Source organism: Schistocerca cancellata, chromosome 2, assembly GCF_023864275.1.
Source record: "Schistocerca cancellata isolate TAMUIC-IGC-003103 chromosome 2, iqSchCanc2.1, whole genome shotgun sequence".
Lineage (NCBI taxonomy): Eukaryota > Metazoa > Arthropoda > Insecta > Orthoptera > Acrididae > Schistocerca > Schistocerca cancellata.
In genome coordinates, this window is record NC_064627.1 from 677,053,946 (window position 1) to 677,077,367 (window position 23,422).

General features: G+C 40.8%; 1 protein-coding gene across 1 annotated transcript in view; it reads right to left on the bottom strand.

The window, feature by feature from the left end:
* LOC126162409 (transcription termination factor 5, mitochondrial) overlaps nucleotides 1-23,214 on the bottom strand; it is a 70,825-nt gene extending 47,611 nt beyond the window's left edge. Inside the window, exons 1-3 of the mRNA XM_049918905.1 lie at nucleotides 22,826-23,214; nucleotides 4,321-4,418; nucleotides 167-300 (exon numbers count right to left, since the gene is read on the bottom strand). Coding sequence (XP_049774862.1) covers nucleotides 167-300; nucleotides 4,321-4,418; nucleotides 22,826-22,973 — 380 coding nt within the window. The 5' untranslated portion in view covers nucleotides 22,974-23,214. The remainder of the gene's footprint in view (nucleotides 1-166; nucleotides 301-4,320; nucleotides 4,419-22,825) is intronic.
* Between the last annotated feature and the right edge of the window lie 208 nt (nucleotides 23,215-23,422).

The following is a 23,422-nucleotide window of genomic DNA, read 5'->3' on the forward strand; positions in this document are numbered from 1 at the left end:
ATTCATAACACAATGTGTTAAAAAATTACATATCATATAACCAAATTGATTTTGTAACTTGTGGAATTCTAATGCCTCTTTACTGTAACACGCAAAAAGGGCTAACTGAAGCATATCATACTGTACGATACAAAATATTTGAGAGAATTACACGACAAATACTTACTTTAGTAAAATATGTGCTTCAATCTTTTGAAATCCACCTTCCTGAAGAAGCATGGCACGGTTCTCAACTGTTACAGGAGGCACTGTTAGTAGTTCTGGATAATTATAAATTTCAGCTTTATCAACCCCTAACTTCTGCAAATAATTTAAACCAAAATATATTAGAAATAATGTATCTATCCTGCTAATTATTGAACATTAACTCTATTATAGAGGTTTTCACACTAAGTGTTAATACAAAATATAGCTATATTTCTCACATAAAAATTACATATATTAGTCGGGTTATCATTAATTCGTACATCATTCATGAACATGCAATACAGTCTTGCACAGTTAAACAATTATACTAATTGTGAATGCATTTGAATGAGATATACATTCTTCATGCTCAACGTAAGGACACATTAAACATACACAAGAAAACAGGCACATTTTAATTTCTAGTGTTACAGTTCTGGAAAAGGTAATTACTAAGATAAAATGAAGGAAATAAGAACTCCCTCTACATGGTGTTGCAAATGTAATTTATAAGTAGCTCCAAGGGTTTTTCCAAATGCTGAAATACAGTTATTTGTTGCTATGAGTGGTTCTGAATTAACACTGAGTGAATTTTTTTGCTTGGTGTTTTAATATGTTGCATCTGCATAAAATATGACATTAACAGAGCACACAAATTACAGTACTCAGTAAAAAAAAAACTGCATCCTGAAAAGGGCTGTGTATATGGTTACTTCACCACTTAATATCTTTTCTGGTGATCATGTGTGTTCTATGAGGAAGGGATCTACAATGTTGGGAAAGGGGTCAGATTCAAAACAGACTGCATTCACATACAAGTCTGTCATAGAAAATGCAGATACGAGCAAATTTGTAACTGTGAACTGTCTATCCCTATGCTTGACCTACCACTGAGAAATGATTTCAATAAGCTTCCATCATCCATTTTGCTTCTGCCAGTATAGTTTTTTTTTCTTTTTTTTGGGGGGGGGGGGGGGCGCAGAAAGAGGTCAACTGAGGCGGGTAATCTTTTTCTGTAGGGAAATTAGCACTGCTCCAACAATAATAAATGCATTACTCTTTTTCGTTATGAGTGATATGGTGATAGGATCATGATATTGCTCACATAGTATGAGTATACTGGACAGCACCTAGCAGGCCACAGTTCCTATAGGAGTTCCACAACGAATGATCCAGGCCCACATTGCTGCAGACACACAGCCAGTGCAAGATGACTTGGGGTTTAAACAGACACAATGTCCTAGACACCTATACTGAACTATTGTGTGCTGACAAAACTACTAATTCATCAGAAAATAAAGTGTTTTGCCAATTAAAATTAAAAGTGTTTTCGGAAGTACTGCCCAGCAGAGTAAACATTCATTATGAAGCCTCTCCTTGATAGCTGCATGGTTGCTTTGTGGACCAACCTCCCAAAATCAGCACACAGTCATGTCCACTGACTAGGGAAAAGCAGTCTTACATTTCAACTACATCACAAAAATGAGAGAGACTGTGAAGTGATGTTCACCATTTCATTAGCCTGGGTCAATGCTGAAACATGCACAACTCAAGTTCCCACACTGACTTCCAGGTTCCTCATACTGTTGTATCCATTGTCACTGAGTGCACTCAGAACACCATACTGTGCCCTGTCCCCTCTGGTGTCTGATACCAACACATTTTAACCCTCACACCCACAAAGACATGGGGATTGGAAAATCCTTTTGACATTGAGATATGGGTCATGCACACAGTAACTACAATCATTTTTAGATGAGATGGTTCAGATGTGTGATCTTGAATCCTGCAGTGTCACTGGCCATCCCAGAACAAATGATACATTCACAGACATACATAATACACTGAATTTGACAGTCAAAACATGCCCACACATGTGGGGCAAACTGAGAAGAATAAACTTGTTCCATTCTGCAAATTAGAACTGCCCATCAGTGATATACTCACTGCAGTCCTGCTGGTAATAGATTACTCCTTCAGAATATGACTGTTACACTTATGGCAACATGGTGTTGCTCCTAGTACAATGGATAAGGCAAAGTAACTGTGAAATGATCTTACCCATAATGTTATAAAGCAATAAGATATTGCACACTTCAGACCTCAAAACAGACTGCAGGTCTCTGTTGTATAAAATGCAAATACAAGTATGAGCAAATTTATAATCACGAGCTTTCGGCACCTATTTACAGTTGAATCTACAACTGAAAACTGACACCCATACGTATGTTCACTGGTTCTGTAATTTTAACTTGTTTGGTTCGTAACTGATGAACAGAGGCAAAACTGCTGTCATTAACAACACATTAAAATCTTTTCACAGACTTATTCCAGTGAAACAGCTTGGTATTCCCAATAGAAACACATTTCAGGTTATCAGAAGACTTATGAATCATGCTGGAGCCTATTTTCACAACAAGGCATTACCTGGGATAGCTTATTTTGCAAACTATTGTGCTGAGTCTCACACAGAAAAGAATAGTTAATTTTCCAATTTATAACAGTTAAGAATTTTTTGTTTGTCAGCATTTAATTTCCCGCAGTTAGCTGACACAACACTTATCAAACTCTGTGAGGCAGTCAGCATTCATATTAGTTACTAATATAGTCACTTCAGATTGGAAGATTTATTCTGGAAACAACAGTTCCTGTATTACAAAAGCATAATGAATAGTGTGGTGCTTTTTCACAACCTGTTTGAGGACATTTCTTTAAAAAGTTACACATTTCAATACCATTTCTTAATATATATTTTAGTCTAATCAAGTTTGCTGTTGATAATACACTGCAGATTACAGGTAACCAGTTCACCAGTAAGTACTATATTAGATGAAAAACAGGCCTAGTTTACACATAATTGGAACTGAATTTGTTTCGAAAAGGAGAACACCAGGTTGCAACGAAAAATGTCCGTCACTTGTCTAATAATTTAAAATTAACTTCAAACAGCCTAATGTGAGTATTCCACTTATCTGCATGATTCTGCTGCAAATCACACTTGACTGCCTAGCAGAGGGGCCTTTGAACTACCTTCGGACTATTTCTCTACTGTTCCACTCTCCAACAGCAAGGGGGAAAATGAACATTTAAATCTCTCAATACGAGCTCTGATTTATCTTATTTTATTATAATGATATTTTCTCCCTATGTAGGTTGGGGACAATAAAATATTTTCACATTCATAGGAGAAAGCTGGTGAGTAATAGTAATAGTTACGCCCAGGAAAATCCACAGTATTAAAAATAACTAACATTACATTACGTGCCTTCATGTAACTAACTAACTAACTGTATATCATTCTTGTCTGTTTATAGGAAAAAATGTTCCAGACATGACATCAGATACTAAGTGAAGTGCTCTGGTCTTTAATTCTGTCTTATCACAGTGTTAATTACATTTGCTTCACTCACAATCTGTAGAAAGGCAATGATTCCATTCTAAAGTCAAAAGCATGTACTGGTCTGCATAAATCTACAACAGTGGTACTAATCTAACAAGTGTTGATAATTCACCCATTCTTTAAATTTTTTTCAACACTCTCTTAAAAAGATATTCAGGATGTCTTGGTTGTACAAGCTCTTGTACATTTAAAATCAAATGAACAAATAAGAATTAGTTACTGTTTCACATATACACCACAAGTAACTGGCACAAGGAAGTTAAATGTCCTAAACTGTCATATTAGACAGTAATATTCACTGATATGGGGGGGGGGGGTAAATTTAATTAATATAGAGGAAAACAGCACATCTTGCAGTAAATTAACTTATTATACGATCATCACAAATGAATAGGAAAAGAAAAAGAAAATTACGAAGTATTACTACTAGCAGTTCTAGAACAGTGCTGAGTTACTTTCAAGCACAAGGATAACCAGGATTAAAAATGAAGGAAGCATAACTACACTTAGTACCCATGAAGAATGCACTATCCCATGTCTCGCATTACAATACAAAGTCTCAAATTAAATAACATGTATCTCTTAACAGCTAACTAATTAAAACTAGGCATACACATAAATAGCTTTGAGAAAACACTTGACAATGGTGATTGATACTATCTTTGGCATAATGTGAAATTTTGGACAAAAATATAATTCACTTATACATAATAGGAGCATATTCATTTACTTACATCCAATAATGCACCAGTTTTCACCATATTCTCAACACTAGCATTACTTAGCTGTCTGTATTTTTTGAAAACAGTGTAAGCTTGACTATAATTGCAATCTGTAAAATAAAAAAAATGATTATAGTAAGAACAATCTCTGCAACCCTTGAAACTATGTTATATTCTTGTTCTAATTTTCCTTCTTGTGAGCTGAAGTTTTAAAATTCTATTCCACGAAAGCATTGGTATGGCACAAAAATGAAAGAGGTATTCAGCTACAAAAGTCTTTGCTGGCCCTACACTGTAATTAAATAATTTAACAGAAAACAAAAGTAAGTAAATGTGTAATAGCCTGGTGTGCATGAGTGACACACACACACACACACACACACACACACACACACACACACACTCCACATCATAGCACAAAATCACCATTATGATTCATGGAACAAGCCTGGATCCCTAACACGGAACATTGCCTTTCGCAGATAATGCTCTTACCGATTAAACTATCCAGACACTTTCACAGCTTTCTTCCAGAATAGCTCGTCCTGTAATTTATGAGATGTCTTCAAAAAATACCGGAACTCTGATCACAACTTTTGTCTATGCTTACCTTTTACTTATTGAGCATGGTCTCCTTCGAAATATTCTCCTCCACAGTTGATAAACTGCTTCAAATGTTGTTTCCACTTCCAGAAGCAGTCTTGGTAAGCTTCTTGCTGGATTGCGCGAAACTCTGTCTGCAAATTTTCTTTTATCTTGTCTATCGTTCCAAACCTTCGTCCTTTCAACGGGTTTTCAAGTTTGGAAATAAAAATAAATAAATAAATAAATAAATAGAGTCCGCAGGGGCCAGGTCTGGATAGTACGGAGGATGAGGCAGCACTGTGATTTTTTTTTTTTTTTTTTTTTTTTTTTTTTTTTGTGCAATAGTCCTGCACCAACAGGGATGAATGGGCAGGTACTGTGAATCGTCTCACCATATTTCAGGCCGCTCTCACATTTTCTTGCAGGCATCGCAACATGTCCCAATAGTACCATTGATTAACAGTTTGTCCCTGTGGCATAAATTCATGATGAACTAATCGTTCAAAGTCAAATTAAAACTATCAGCATGGCTCTGACATTTGATCTGACCTGAAAAGCTTTTTTTGGTCTTGGAGAACCTACTGTGAATTGGAGAACCTACTGTGAAGACTGAACCTTGGTCTCAACACCATAACCATAAACTCATGTCTCTCATCACCAGTTATGATTCTCTTAAGGACCACCTTGTTCCCATATGCATGACCCAAAAGCCCTTCACAGATTGTGATGTGAAGGTCTGTCTGGTCTCGACTCATGAGCCATGGGATTAACTTGGCGGCAAAACAATGCATTCCAAGATGCCGTGTCACGATTTCATGACATGATTCTACTGAAATGTTATATTCTTCTGCTATCTTTTGGACAGTCAGTCTTTGATCGGCATGCACATTGCTGTTGAAGTTCCTGACATAAGTGTCTTTGGTAGATGTCGAAGGATATCCTGAACAAGGGTCATCTTTAACTTATGTCTGGCCATTTTTTAGCTGCGTGAACTATTCATAATGCTGGGTACTGCTTAAGCACTCATCACCGTAGGTTTCCTGCATTCTGTTTCTGCAAAGGTTTTCTTGAGTTTCTCACGCAAAAGTTAATGCAGACGTGTTGCTCCTCTAACTCTGCCATCTTGAAATCTGCAAACTGTGCTACATGACATTCTACTCAATACAGTACTGAAGAATAATTAATTGACATAAAACAACTACACTTCCAGCAGACGTGCGCAGGCATGCAACAGCATTTCATTCCAACACATCATTGGTACGAAATTACGAATGTTCAGGAAGTTTTTGAACAGACCTTGTATGCAGGAAAATTTTTGCAAAGTTTGGAAGGTAGGGTAGAGATATTAGAGGAAGTAACATTGTAAGTATACATCATGAGTCACGTCCGTATAGCTCAGTTCGTAAGAGCACTGCCCACGAAAGTTAAGGTTCCTGACTGACACACAGTTTTAACCTGCCATCAACTTTTAAACAGTATACGTTTTGCTGCTGAGTGAAAGATCTATTCCATAAACCAAACATCTCTCCAAACACTATTTCCTGAATTAAATTTCCCAACGATACTCACCCTATCTAAAAACTCGAAAAATTTAAATACATTGCAATGATAAATCTTTGTGAATACTTCAAAAACACCAATCCTGGCAGATAACTTCCCTTACTAGGCATAAATAATTGAGAAAGGTACTGTATTTCTGAAATGCTGGATGGGATGAGATGCAATTGGTCATCCCTCTGCTGTCCAGCAAATAAGGTGACAGGCTCAAAGAGTGGACACAAATTGAGAAGTGCATTCATGGTGAGTCCTTGAAAGAGTTGTGTTGCCTACACCATTTTGTAATTACTCTTTAATGCTATATCTGCTTGAAGCAACCAGCTCAGTAACCCAAAATACAAAAGATATGAAGTAACAAGAGATTTTGTATTACAACTTGTTTAAGAGAGGAGAAGAAACAATCAGGAAACATTAAAATTAAGGTCAAAGATGGAAAACTATAAGCTAAATTAACAATTAAAAATTAAACCAATACATCAGTGCTACTAGCACAAAACATTCTTTTAGTTACTGAGATGTCCAATTAAAGCATCAATACATTACCAATGAAGAGGTACTCTATGTTTTCCTATATTCTCATGTCTTCATGTTTCAATGTACGTCTATAGCTCAGTGCCAATGACTACTTCAGGATTCTAATAGGCCTAATATTTAGCAACTGTATTCAATTTACAGTATTTTGAATTTCAATGGACTTCAGTGTGCCAGGCAATGGGCAGTCATATTCAATGTGTTTTGAATTTGAATAGTAGCGTATGTACCAGATGGATAGTTGGAGAAGAAGACCTATTTGATAAGCTTTGAAGAACATATAATTATTTTGTCCAAAATGTCATCACATGGTGTCTTGAAAATCAATAGTTCCACAAATTATGAAATAAATCATAAAAGCAGATACAGCCGGAGAAAACACTAAGTAATTCACACAAAAGATAAGTATGTTTCTACAAGAGTGGTCATGTGCAGAAATATAATATGTAAACCAGTAATGCTGCAAACTGTTTGCAACATTTGAACATAGATGATAATGATACTTTTTGAGAGCAGGATGGGAATTTGTGATGTTGGAATGAGTGAAGACAGCTAAGATGGATGATTTGAATGAAGAGTGTGGAGGCATAATTTGCCCGAAGGATGAGCTTTGAAAGATTATAGGATGTCAAATACAGAGATGTGATCATTTTGTTAAGTGCATGTTCATCTACATCCATATTCTGCAAAAAAACTGTGGAGTGCACAGCAGATGATACTTCCCATTGTACCACATTTTAGGGTTCTCCTTACTCCTGTTGTGTCCAGAGTTCAAACACAATGCCTGCTTCAGTGGCTCTGTACATGTTACAGTTAATCTAATCTTGTCTTCACAGTCTTTAGAGGAACAATGGACTGCAGTACATTCCACATTCTTTACTTAACACTGCCTCTTGAAACTTTGTATGTCAGCTTTTACAGGATATCTGATGTCTATCTACGAGTACCACCGGTATACATTTTCCAGTATTTCTGTACACTCTCACATGTGTCAAACATTGTGGTGATTCGTATGCACCTATGAGTTGACTGATTTTATCTGCGACTTGTTGATACTGTAGTCAAAGGACATTATCCAGAGGATGTGGCAATAATTTCTAACAACAAATCTGTCATCCAGAAGACAAGCCAATGATGACTGTGACACTGACACGCTGTGTTAAATACTGATATTTGCTGTCATTCTCTTTCACAAGAAAGTGACCATTACAGGACATCAGCCCCTAATTAAGTCCTGATTTCATATAAAAGAAAACAATGTTTTGCTTTGTGGCGCCTATGAAGTCGACACCAGAATCGATCCGAGTATTGTCTTTGAACTAAGCTAAACTTTATCTTTGTGCCGTGCCACCATGTTAGAGCTGTATAAGCCTTGCTTGTGTAAAGCGATGAATAAATGAACTACTGTAAAATGGGAGTGTTGTTTGATGAAACTGACCTGGACTTCCTCCTCACTGGTGACCGCGAGTTGTTACGTCTTCCATTTTCGCAGTTTTACTGTGTCCGCGACCTCCATGTTCGATTATTTTCGCATGTATTGCATCAACACAACATTCGAACAATGGCCTAACGTCGGATTTTGTGATCGACATGCATCGTGTTGCGGGCAATGTACACCCACCAGGACTACAACACGATGCCTCTCACTCGACGATTACGCCGATTTTGCCAGACGTTTTCGAGCCTGCAACAATAAGTGAGGTTAGGAGTATGCATGACTCCAGCTATCAAACGCCTTTGTTCCCTCCACATGTGCCCTCCCTCATCAACTGTGCAGTTACCTCTTACGGATCTCCGTGCAGTGCGGGACCAATGCCGATTTCTCCAAATGCTTTGTTGGACAACCCACCACCGCCAGGACAATGATTTGCTATGCAGCAATATGTGCTGTACCATGCGGATACCTGCCACGTGGCCAGAACTGCTTCGTTCACAGGTCAACCTCCTTAGCATCCGACCACGCCCGCGCCCTCCTCGGTTCAGCATCGGCACATGCCTTCCTACTTCGACACCTCGGACTGCTACACAAACAATAACTTTTTATCTGTGCCCAACCTCCACCTCCGTCCCACTGCTACGCCTCAGTGTTTTGTGCCACGACATTCACCTTATCCGCACACTGTTTTGAGTGGAGTGACTATGAGCAGTGAACATTCGCACATTCCGTCCTACGTTCGACATCATTTCCCACACAGTGCTTCTGGACAGCCCGCACCTCCGCAGCCTCCCTGCAACACAGGTGGCCCTGGCTCTGATCAAACGTTGAGCTTTCCGCGGACTAAAACTTTGAACTTTTTCTCACCTGTCGCCCACGTGCCGGCTCCAGTCGAGCTTCTGCTACCGTTCTCGGCACCTCATCCGCGTCAGTCTTCCGCATCGCATCAATTAGAGCACACCCGCAATGTGTTGCAATCGACACATTACGGTGTCTCACCCGCATCGGCCTTCCGCATTGCAACGGATCGCACTCAACCACAACATGTCACCATCACGCTGCCACCCAAACAGCCGTCGTTGCCACATCCCCTGGAGGCACACTCTCCTGAAATACTACAGCAACAACAGCTTGATTCAGGCAGTGCCCCGACGAACTCAACTCAACCTGTTCTTCCGAACATTCTACAACATTTACTGACGCTGCCACCATTTAATCCCGACAGAGCAACAACTTGGTTCAAAATTGTGGACGAAGTGTTCAACCATTACAAACTCAATGAGTCAACCAGGTTTCTGTGCCTCATCACCCACCTGCACGACCAGGAGGACTTGATTGCTTACCTGGTCGACACCCGGGACTCATCTACCGGAACACTCTAGCCAAAGAGACAGTTCTACGTCGGCTTGCGTGCTCAACTGAGGCAGCAATACGGCAAGTGCTCCATGTCGAGCAACTAGGCAACGACAAACCTTCCCAGCTCTGGAGACGGCTACATGCCCTGGTCAGCGCCGATCTATTGTTCGAGACAGCTCTCCTCGCCATCTGGTCAGATAAACTATCTCCTCACATCCGCTTTGCTCTGGCTCAGAGGTCTCCCGAACCTGTCGAGCAAAGAATGACAATTGCTGACAAGCTGCACGATGCATCACTGCTCCATTTCACCAGCCACTGCCTACTTGACAAGTCTCAGGTTCAGGCTCATCGCCCTGTGGCTGGATGCGGCCGGGGCTGTACTGTGCTGACCGTTCCGCTCGCCCTGGGAAGCAGTAAACAAGCAACTGGGACGTCACCAGCTCTTCCTGCAGTCATGCCCCCTCCTGCAACCGAACCTGCTGCAGCCACCGAACCTCGGCCACCGCCACTGGCAACAAACTTTCCACAGTAAATGCAACCGCACTACCCGTACTGTTACTTCCACAAACGGTTTGGTGAGGCGGCACGGAACTGCAGACCACCCTGCTACTTCCCAAATGCCAATTGCAGGTAGGTTCGGGTGCCGCCGCCTGTGCACAACATGACAGGCACCCCCCAGTGCTCCATTCTGTCCGGGAACGACCGGATAATTGTGGACAACTTTACATTAAAGATATTTCTGCGCACAACATGACAGGCACCCCCCAATGCTCCATTCTGTCCGGGAACGACCGGATAATTGTGGACGACTTTACATTAAAGATATTTCGTCGGGATATCTTTTCCTAGTGGACACAGGCGCCGATGTTTCACTGCTGCCCACGTCCTTAGCGTCGTCGAACATCTGCCCTCATCATACTTCACTGCAAGCCATGAATTCCACTAAACTACAATGCTCGGGTTCAACCTCACACATCGTCTCACTCTTCACAAACTCGAGTGGACATTTTTAGTGTGCAAAATTGACAAACCTGTAATAGGCAATGACTGCTTGTGACACCACAAACTTTCACCGGACCTAGTGCAAAACACTGTGTTTCACCATCCGTCCAAGACTCACTTCCCCTGTGCTCCGTCAAGCAACCCACCACATGACAATCGGTCTGGGCTCATCTCATTCGTACATGCTTGTCTCTGTCGACAACATTACAAGAAACCATACATAAGTGCCTTGTCGAGCTCGAACACGTCGCTCGTCTACGCAAGGAAAACTTCGAGCTCTCCCTCCAGCTCCACTACACACAGCTCCGGCTCTCCGATGCAGCAAAGGAATTGCAGACACTACAGCAAGGACAAAGCAAGGTCAGTAAATGCGCCGAATCTGCTTGCAATCCCAGCAATCGAGCTTCCATGTGTTTACCTCCTGCTACCCCTCGCAACTGTGCTATCAAGACTGCCATAACGTGTACTGACAGTTCCGCAGGGCCACAACCCTCCTAACACGGCAGCGTTTGACACTCGGCCGGACACAAGTGTGCATGTGCGACAAGTGTCACGTATTCCCGAACTGACAGCTCCTACCCCGCCCCTCGCGGACAGCACCTCAAACAATGCAACTTCGGCTCATGCGCGCCGCCATGCAACCGCCTTTTCATCACCAGAGACGCGAGCAATACTGCCATCGGCACTGTCCTTAGCCAGACAGTCGATGGCCAAATTTCGCCTCTGCAGTTGTTCTCGCGCAAGCTCACCAATGCACAACCGAAATATTGCGTGTTTGACAGGGAGCTGCTCATGGTCTATGAAGCGATCAAACATTTTAAGACTGACGTTGAGGGACACCTGTTCTATGTTTTAAAAGACCACAAACCCTTCCTTGGCTGCGGCCATTACAAACCCACCAGCTGACCTGCCTCCTCACCGCTTCAGATATATGGACTTCATATCTCAGTTCAACACCGATGTCAGACACATAAAGGGTGCTGACAATATAATTCCTGATTTCCTTTCACGAGTCGACGCCGTTCATTCGCTGTTAGACCTCTCTAAACTGCCTAACATCCAACCCGCCGACGAGGACATACAAAACCCGATTTCAGACTCTACCTCTTCACTACACTTCATCCGCACTACCTTCCCTGGCATTTATGGTGAGATCTGGTGCGACAACAGTACGGGCATGTTACCTCCCCTCATCCCAACCACTCTCCGTCGAGCTGTCTTCAACGCACTGCACACTGAATAATTTAGCCCACCCCGGTGTTCGTGCGTCCGCCCACTTCGTAGCGGAGCGCTTTGTGTGGAGAAATGTCAACAAGGACTGCCAGAAATGGGCACCCTCCTGCGTCGCGTACCAACACTGCAAAGTACACAAGCACACTTCACCCCCCCCTCAGTGCCTTTCGATCCCTCCTGGGCGTTTCCAGCATATTCGTATTGACATTGTCGGCCCTCTCCCCCCCCCCCCCCCTCCCCAGTTACGTTGGCTGTGTAGTGTCGACACAGTGCGGCAGACATGACTGCCACACTTGTGAAACTAAGCCACTGAGTTGCATTTGCTGAGAGAAAACTCATAAATTTGAAAACTTGATTGTATTGAATAAAATGCCGTAAACATATACTATGATCACTATGAAGAACTGGCACATAATTCACTGTAGGCACCTTGATTAAAGGTTTTCATTATGTTCTCTAGTCTACTGACCGAACAACTCGCTGGGTCGAGGCTGTCCCCCTCCCCAATATCACGGCAGAAACTGTTGTTCGAGCTTTCGTCGAGTCATGGGTATCGCGTTTCAGATGTCCAGCTATCATCACCACTGACCAGGGCAGACAATTTGAGTCGGCCCTGTTCAATGAGATTTGTAACATTTGCGGAATCTGGCGCATCCATACCACAGCATATCACCCGCAAAGTAACGGGCTAGTTGAGTGCTAGCACCGCACTTTCAAGGCGGCTTTTCGATGCCACAACTCGATGGACGGAGGCCCTTCCCCTTGTGCTACTCGGCATTCATACGATCTATAAGGAAGACATCAACGGCACAATAGCTGAGTTCGTATACTGCCAGAACATTGTTCTCCTTGGCGAACTTGTGAGCCCTTCCGCTTTTCTCCTTCAGTCTGACTTACCTTCCTTCATGGACCGCGTCAGACACCACTTCATCAACCTCCACATCCCTCCGTCTGCCAGCCATTCCCGCCCTAAGGTTCACGTCCCGAAGTCTCTGGACAATTGTGAGTACGTCATGCTCCGAGATGACACTGTCTGTGCTCCCCTCCAACCTCCATATACTGGCCTGTACTGAGTTCTCCGGCACTCAGCTAACACCTATGACACCCAGATAAAAGATTAAGCTGCCACAATCTCTCTCAACAGACTCAAGCCTGCTCCTGTCGAGCCCGCTTCTACCCCCATTCAGGCCACGACCACGCCACTCACTGTCGTGGCTCACGATGCTCCGAACACTCCCTCCACGTCTGACTTACACACTCGGTCACTTCCAGCTCCAATCATCGAGCTCTTCTCCGACCTCGCCCTGTACTCTGGTCTCACGCACTCCGTCGAGTGACCACATGCTCCCCATGTCAAGCTTACCTACAATCACGCCCTCGCCGCTGGGACCTTCACCGGTCCCTTCGACCTCTCCCCCGTCGCCTGCCTCGCCCTGCCGAGGTTTCTCACGCCCCCCTATCTTGAACGTGTCCTCGCTCGAGGTGTTCGTGCTGGACATAATCCACGACATCTCTATAATACTATGTGATGATACACTGGTCGTTGTGTGTTTCCCTTCATCCGGTGCTCATGACACAACCTCCGTCATTCCCTGCCACCTGGTGAAATGTGTTCCCCACTCGCCCGATGTCGGCCTGGACATGCTTCGTGTGTTCGCTACACCCTCCGGAGACATCGTCATTGTCGCTCCATGCCACCCGCAAACCGCAGGCCCACCTGTCACCGCACGACCAGCACGACGCCCAGTACGCTTCAACGACTTCCAGGTTCGGTGGCCGAATCTTCCTTCACGACATCTACTGACACAGCTCCCCAACGACGCTGTCGAGCTGACCGTGGTCTGGCTCCCGTGGACCACCCCTGCCGACACCATAGTCACCCCCCCCTCACCCCGGCCTCTCAAGAGTACTCCGTACTGCGGGTGGGGGCTATGTGGCACTGATGAGGTCGACACCAGAATCGATCTGAGTATCATCTTTGAACTAAGCTAAACATTATCTTTGTGCAGTGCTGCCATGTTAGTGCTGTGTAAGCCTTGCTTGTGTAAAGAGGTGAATAAATGAACTACTGTAAAACGGGAGTGTTGTTTGGTGAAACCGACCCGAACTTCCTCCTCAGCTTTAATCAAGGTGCCTACAGTGAATTATGTGCCAGTTCTTTATAGTGATCATAGTATATGTTTACGGCATTTTAATCAATACAAGTTTTCAAATTTATGAGTTTTCTTTGAGTAAATGCAACTCAGTGGCTTAGTTTCACAAGCGTGGCGGTCATGTCTGCTGCCAAAGCAGTAGCTACAAGAGCCACACTGTGTCGACACTACACAGCCAACACAACTAGTTGGCAGCACATCATGCATCAGCAGGATGTCATCAGTGCTGTCCCACCATGAATCAGCTGACAATTACTTTTCCAGAAGCATGTTGTCCGCAGTGAAGATGTGTACGGCAGTTTTAGGACTGAAAGGACAGTGTGTTTATAGTACAGACTATCCTTTTAGGTAGGCTGGAGAAGATAGCAAAATGCTCAAAACCATACACCTCAGGAACATCAACAGTGGGCACAAAACCTCATATCATTAGTGATAATAGATGAAGCCAAACAAGGAAACATGAAATGGTGATATTTATCAAACTTAAAACAGGGGGGAAACCACCAAGAAAGACAGGAAAAAAAAGACGTTCTCAACAGTAAGAGATCCACAGAAAGAGAAACTAAATATATATCATTTTACTAAGAATATTTTAATAGTAGACATTCCCACCATGGAAGATGGCAAAAAATTAATTAAAAAGAATCAGAAACTGAAGACATAAATACTCTGTGATAAACAAAGAAGATAAAATCATTGGTCAGTATGTGTGACGGTCTTATCAAGATATATAATGAGGAGTTCATGGTGAACATATATGAGCAAAATCTTAATAGAGAAATGAACTGTGATAATTTTGGTAAGGAATTCACTCTCAAATAAAAATAAAAGGAAACTGTCCTCAAGGAAAAGTCATAGTACATGGGGCATAAGGATCTCCAGGTATGAGGAAAAGACTGATAAGAGAGCGAAGAAAGCTATACATAATGTTCTCTGCAGTATCTGTTTAAGATTGCTTGTCACTAACTAGATGCCTCAACTGATTTTGCTTAAGATACATCTACAAGTTCCATAATTTAGATAAGAGCAATTGTGGGCAATGTAGGGAACATTAAGTCAGTATTTCTAACTAATGAATAAACTACATGGGGGGTGTGCTGAAAAATAATGCCTCCATTTCTCTATGTGAGAATACTCAGAGTTTTTAATATAAAACAAACATTATTAACATTCTACATCTTCATTCTTCATGTCTACATATTTGCAGCTCTCTGCCACAGGAGGGCTCAGAACTGGTGGTGTGTAACTTAACTATGTTGGTGTGTGAGAGACATTGCGCTGTAATCAAGTTTCAAATTCAAAGAGTTCATCCGTACATGGAGCATCTTCTCCTTCAGCATGAAATGCCAGACCATACATGAGCACCGTGTGACATCTGCAACAATCCACTGTCTTCAGTTCACTGTCATCAAACGTCCTCTATACAGTCACGGCTTGGCCCCATCCGATTTTCATCCGCTTCCAAACTTAAAGAACATCTTTGAGGACTTGACTTTGACAGTGATGAAGTGGTGCAAGCAGAGGTGAGGTTGTGGTTCCCACAAGGTCAAACATTCTACAGTGATGGTACCAACAAACTGGTCTCTCGTTGGGAGAAAGATGTTCATCAACGACATGATTATGTTCAGAAATAAATATGTAAACATGATGAATAAAGGTAGAGAATCATAATACAGTTTGTTTTATTTAAAAAGCAAACATGATGAATAAAGGTAGAGAATCATAATACAGTTTGTTTTATTTAAAAAGCTTCAAGAATTTTTACATAGAATATCTGAGGCATCAGTTTTCAGCATGCCCTCATATACAAAGAAATTACTCTCCTTACATCCATCTCATCTAAATAATTAAGGGACAGAGTGGGCACTGAAAAACTTTAAATGCTTAACAAGAGTGTGATGTTTGCCATTTAAATCTAGACAAACAGCACTGCTACAATTATCTTCCCCCACAGCCAATGACAAATAGCTGAAATGTGAAGTGAAAAGTGCTGAGATATTTAACGAGTCATGGAATGTATATCGGAAAGACAAAAAAAAAAGACAGAATAATGTCCATAGGAGGGGGAGTGTTCATTGCAGCTGATGAAGGTAATGTCTCTATTGAGGTCGAACTTGAGTGTGACGGTGAAGTTATGTGGTTGCATATAACAGGAGTAGGTGAAACCAAGTTAATTGTTGGATGTTTTTACTGGCCATCCGATCCCAATGTGAAAGTTCTAGAGTCATTCAAAGAAAGTCTACTGTCAGTGATGCACAAATATCCAGAACATGCAATACTAGTTGGAGGCGACTTTAACCTACTGAGTGTAGACTGGACATCTATGGATTCATTGCAGAGAGTACACATAGACAGTTGTGAGAGTACTTCTGAATACATTTTCTGAAAACTGTCTTGAGCAACTAGTTTGGTAAGCCACATACAATGAAAATATCTTAGACCTTGTAGCTACGAATAGGCTGGACTTTACAGACAACGTCAGCACAGAAACGAGGATTAGTGATCATGATGCCATTATAAAACTATGGTTACGAAAGTTAATAAATCAGTCAAGAGGGCTAGGAGAGTTTCTTATAGAAAGAGCAGATAAGCAGCTGTTATCATCTGAATAAGACAGTGAATTGAAATCATTTAGTTCCAGTAAGGCCACTGTTACACCATCATATTTCTTTGTCAAATCTTGCCTTTGGTCAAGGAAATATGATCAAATCTAGAGGCTCACCATAGATTTGATCATAAAAGTCATTCGTCTTCTGTTCACTATTTTTAATAACCTTGTAGGCTGCAAGTGACTTCACATCCACTACCACAGCTATAGCCATCCACCTCTACATCTGGAAAATCCAGGCAACTTTTCAGCAAGCCGGAATTGAAGATGGTCACACTCTAAAATAAAATTTAAAAAAAAGTCTTCACTCTCCATTTTAATTTCCCTATTTCTGAACTCTGGATGCCACAAGTTAAAAAGCACTTCACCTGTTTCCTGCTTTTTATTAATTTTGTAGTTGCTGGAACACCAATTCTATTAACTAAATTTTTCCAGAATAAAAATAGTTCTTATTGCCCATACGGAGTGCTACACATTTATTTACCTTCATATATTCTCCCTTGAGTGGTTTACAAATTGCTTCACATGTTTCTGCAATTATTTTGTTCATGTGCAATGTGGTATTCGAGTGCTACTACAGTTGCTCTCTCCTGTATCAAGAAATCTTGTCACAGTGAGCATGTCTTTCTTTGTCAAAGAAATATACTGGACTAAGATAGGAGCAGAGGAATTACAGGCAAAGTTTAAGCAGATTGTAAACCGTGGTCTGGAGAGTAATCTACCTATAAGTGGATTAAGGATGGAAAAGGCCCAACGTGGCTTAATAATTAAATATGGAAAATGCTGAGGAAGCAGAGGCTGTTGCACTCTCAGTTCAAACGAGAAGCACAAACAACAAGAGGCGAAGGCTAGTGGAGATTCACGCATCTGTGAAAAGATCTATGCGTAAAGCATACAACAGCTACCACTATGATACCTTAGTGAAACATCTGACCAAGAACATGAGAAAATTCTGATCCTACACAGAATCACGAGGCAGATCTAAAGCTTCCATCCAGACCCTCACTGACCAGTCTGGCGTGGCAGTTGAAGATAGCAAACTGAAAGACGAAGTTTTAAATTTTGTGTTCAAGAAATCCTTCACGCAGCAGAATCGTACAAATATATCATCATTTGACCATCGGACAGACGCTGATATGGACAACATAGTAATAAGCAGCCCTGGTGCAGAGAAACAACTGAAAGATTTGAAAGCAATGGATCACCAGGTCCGGATGGAACTCCAATTACGAAGAGTACTCTGTGGCACCGGCCACTTACCTAGCTTGCATTTATTGCGAATCTCTTGCCGAGCATGAAGTCCCTAGCGGCTGTAAAAAGTGCAGGTAACTCTTGTATGTAAGAAGGGTAAAAGAATGGACCCACAAAATTACAGCCAATATCCATAACTTCAGTTTGCTGTAGAACCCTTTAACATATTCTCAGTTCGAATACAATAAATTTTCTTGAGACCGAGACCCTTTCATCCATGAATCAGCACGGTTTCAGAAGGCATCGCTTGTGCAAAACTCGGCTTGCTGTTTTGGCACATGATACATTGCAAAGAGCAACAGGAAGAGTCCATATTTCTAATTACCAGAAAGTGCTGATGCAGAGCGCCACTGCAGGCTGTTAATGAAAAGTATGAGCATATGGAATAGGTTCTCAGATATGTGAGTGGCTCAAAGACTTTTCAAGTTACAGAACCCAGCATATCGTCCTCGACGGTAAGTCATTATCAGAGACAAGGGTATTGTCATGAGTCACCCAGGGAAGTGTCATAGAACCACTGTTGTTCTCTATATTCATAAATGATTTGGCAGACAGGGTGAGCAGCAATCTGAGGTTGTTTGCTGATGATACTGTAGTGTATGGTGTGTGTCGAAGTTGAGTGACTGTAGGAGGATACAAGATGACTTAGACAAATTTTCTAGTTGGTGCGATGAATGGTAGCTAGCTCTAAATGTGGAAAAATGCAAGTTAATGTGGATGATTAGGAAAAACAAAACTGTAAGTTTTTGGATACAGGATCATTACTGTCCTGTTTGACACTGTCATGTTGTTTAAATAGCTGGGCATAACACCGCAAAGCAATATGAGCACGTGAGAATTGTGGCTGGGAAGGCAAACGGTTAATTTCAGTTTATTGGGTGAATTTTAGGAAAGTGTGATTCCTCTATTAAGGGGACTGCATATGGGACACTGGTGTGACCTATTCTTGAGTACGTCTCAAATGTTTGGGATACGTATCAGATTGGATTAAAGGTGGGCTGCTAGATTTGTAACTGGTTAGGTTCGAACAACATGTACGTGATACAGAGATGCTTCATGAATTCAACTACAAATCCCTGGAGGGAAGGCGACATTCTTTTCGAGGAAGACTATGGAGAATGTTTAGAGAACTGGCATTTGAAGCGGACTCCCAAACGATTCTACTGCTGCCAACACACATTGTGCATACAGACCACGGAGATAAGATACAAGAAATTAGGACTCATATGGAGGCATAAAGACAGTCGTTTTTCCTCGTTCTATTCATGAGTGGAACTGAAAGGAAATGACTAGTAATGGTACAGGGTACCCTCCGCCACGTGCCTTAAGATGGCTTGCAGAGTATGAATGTAAATGTAAGTGTAGAAACATAGATGGCTATCATCTCTAAAACAGAAAATGGAGTTTCATTCCAGGAGCTTAAGACACGAGGGACAACCCTTAGAAATTTTATGATAGCTGTAAATGAAATGTTCCATTTGTTTAGACTAACGGAATTGTATAATCTGTAATGTAGCACTGAGACCTCTAGTGTGTGTGAGAAATCCCAAAATGAGATTTAATTTTTTCCCAATTCCAAAATTAGTATGTGGAATTCAGTTGAAAGCAATGTATCAATCAACAGGCCTAGTGAAACATAATGAAGTAATTAGTTACATGTGCAAAAGAAGAGAGAAAGATTTGATTTGGGACCAGTTTATGCTCAGTTTGTGGCTTTTGACAATAACAGTTTCTTTTCATACCCATTGCTGATCATACAGCCATGAACTGCACAGCTGAATGTGACCCACAGTGCTGCAGAAGTTGCAAAAGCGAAAATACAATGTGATCTGTCTGCAGGAGCCATATTCAGTGCAAGGATGAACCCCTTAGACGACTGTAACACGTCAAATGATAACAGGAAGTAGAAGTACAGTGGGGTCACTAATAATTCCCAACAGGAGGTTAAAGATCACAAAAATCACTCAGATGTGTGATTAACATACCAGTGATTTAGAAATTGTCACTGTGAATACACACTGATTTCTTGTTAGACTGTACTAACATTATAATGAGATAACATCAACCAATTATGAAAAATTAAATCACATAAGTCAAGTGTTCTATGCTGAGCTTACTGTAATCAGCGCACACACCAGTAGTAATTCTGTGTTGTAACAGTGGAACACCGGAGGAATGATCAGGGAAGGAAATATACATTGTATGCAATTAATGAGACGAAAAATGAGCATATACTGAGATATGTGAAAGATATAATGGGCATTTGGTAACTTATGGTGCTCCTCATTCTTTAGAAGAATGTGGGATCTGGGCTGCCCAATAATGTTGTACTACTGCTTATTGGGTTATTCTAAAGACTGGGAGGAGATGCTACCAAAGATAAGGCAGAGGGATGTCTCAAGGATTGTGAATGTGGTTCTGAATCTAGGATGCTAACTTAGAACTACTGCTGAAAGGTTACAAAATAGGTAAGTAATTAGTAGTAATTAGTGCATGCTAGCAGTTAAGATTCAATAGAAAATAATTGTGATAAATGCCCTGAAATAATACATGAATGCACAAAATGTGTGATTCCTGGAAGCAAAACAAAATCAAAGTATATGGAGCTTACAGGAAGACCAATGTCCATAAATCAGACACTATTTAAGTGGGCACCTGAATGAACAGACATTTTAAGTCCACATAAAATGTGAAACAAGATGAAGCTATTGTATCATGGATAAATTTATTCACGCAGGTCAAAGGAAGTCCTGTATGCCTCTCAACTTAATCACGTTCAGTGCACTTCACCTAAGGTATGTACACCCTTTGGAATTACTCCTAAACAGAGTTGTCATATACTGGTTCCAGAAAACAGTGCAGAAAGGTACAATAAATTCTCAGGGAACTATGAATGAATTCAATAGAAATAAAGAATTTAATATTTGCAGGATGGTAGCAGTGGTCTAATTCCAAGAGTAAAGTATAGGTTTGTTTCTCGTGTAGCAAGAACTTTTAATCAACATGCTTCATGCCAAGTAGGGGTCTGACCCAAAACCTCTCTGTATGTAATAACAAGCTGTCACTATACCAAAATGGGCACACCACATTATATTCTATGGAAATTAACACAATCATAGCGGCAGGTTTTCAGATGCAACAACACTAAGACATAATAATAGTAGAAGAAGACTTTGGAACTCTTAAATCTTCTAGCCAATGCAGTATTAGAAAAAATGAGGTATAACTGTGGTTGACAATTAGCACAGCAAGGATGAGGAAGGCCAACAGCCAAGCCCAAGAAATGAGAAAGAAGCTCAACAACTCTATGGTCACCTGTTCACAGAATAAGGGTTATATTGTCCAATTTGAGAAACAATACTGTCACCTACACCCAATTATATATATGAGGTAAGAGTAGGTCATACATTAAATGAACTCTACAGTTGGGTGGAGGGAGGGGAAGGCTGAACTTGATGTTTAGTATAATTCAACACAGCAACAAATCAATTAAACAACAATACTTCAAACAAACAGGGAACAGAAATTTTATTGGACACTAAATTAACGTATAATATTTAAAAGTAGGCCTATTGATAGAACTCCATACTTATGCATGCAGACTAGGCATCACGTTCTCGAGGATTTATAATTATTTTTTTTTTTTTTTTTTTTTTTTTTTAACTTATATGTCAGACTCACATCATTGAAATGCTGTCATTGCTGGTTTCAACTGATTACCAAGGCATATGATCTTTTTAAAAAGAAAGAAAAAGTTTGGGACTGTCAAATACTAGAAAAATAAATATTACATATCAAACTAACTATGGGAGGTAGTATGTTATATTGTCCACATAAAATAATTGCTCAGCTAATCAGAACACAAGCCAACAATGAGAGGAAACACCTGTAACCATGCTAATTGCAGCAAAGATACTTTTGTGTAATCACTGATGCATTTGCTTATCCACTGTGATTATGTGGATTAGTGCCGTTGCCACATAACTGTGATACATTACTACTGTACCTATATAAATTACATATAGTAACACGTCAACATTACCAGCCCAGGGACTTGCTGTCTGCTTCATAAGTCTCTTCCCATTTGCTACTAACTGATAACGTCAGTGTTTCTAATTCTTTGACATAATAATTTTTGTTCCATTACCTGACTTGCTAAAGTTACATAATACACTGATCAACATAGCTCTGTCTTCAATCAGTACTATATGACAAAAAACAGTAGTCAATATTCCCAGCCTGCATAACCTTAGACTCCAGATGTTTTCTGGAGATTAAGATGTACGCTGCTGGTGGTCTATAAACTGTCAATATTACTAGTTTGTGTGTTTCCATATGCACTACTAAGTCACAGTACACTTCTTTAACGCTTAATTTTAATATAAGCATTCCCGGTACTAAAACGTTGGCTTGTATCTATCAAGACCTAAGTAATAAAATGGTAACATTTACAACGAACTTAAAAACAGGCATATGGGTATTATGTGTGACAAACTGTAGCTGAATTTTAGTTTCATATTAAGTAGCTACTGCACAAGATATGCCACACAAATGAAGGCCAAAAGGCTGACAGCAAATAAGTTCAAATAAGGTAGGCAACCTACGTATATAAATGCGAGTGACTAGTTGATATTCAAATTGATACATCACAACACACATGAAACTGCTCCATTGTTCAAGATACCTTTTAAAAAATGCTACAAATACTGTAGGTTGAGCTGGGGCACAGTAATGAAGCTGAACTCACTTCTTTAAATGTTACTATTCACTGTTACTGACATTACATACAAAAGTATTTATACATACCCAAAATATTTTTAAGAGCGTTGATTCTCCCTTCGACTCTGTAATATCTTGAGTGAAATATATTGAGTTTAGACCTTCCTTTGCCATGTAAAGATAAAACAAACAACGCGGCGTTCATTGGCACAGGATTACGGTTTAATGCCATCATTTTGTAAATGCCTTAGAAATTATTACGAATTCATGTAAAGATAGTAACTATACACCTTTCCCCATAACGAAATTCGCATGCACTTAACACGGTTCCCTAAAATCTTGGAATGAGTCTCTGCGTTGTCTCTTAACTGTCATAACAACAACCGTCTACCGGACACCGAAACAGAAACAACGCTTCGCATTTCCTCGATTGTTTACTGTTTACGATTCTACAAGGTGAGAGTGAACAAACTTCCTTGGGGAGAATCAAACTCAAAGATACTCTAGGAAACATTCAGAACATTGTTGCGAACGGTTAAACACATCGTTGCAGTCATGCGAAATTGCTGATTTTTATTCAAAATTATTGTAGAACATATGCAAAAGTTAAATAAAATGCAAAAATTAGTGACTAGTAGTATTAGTAACAATAATAGGAAATCTTATACTTTAGACCGTTAATAA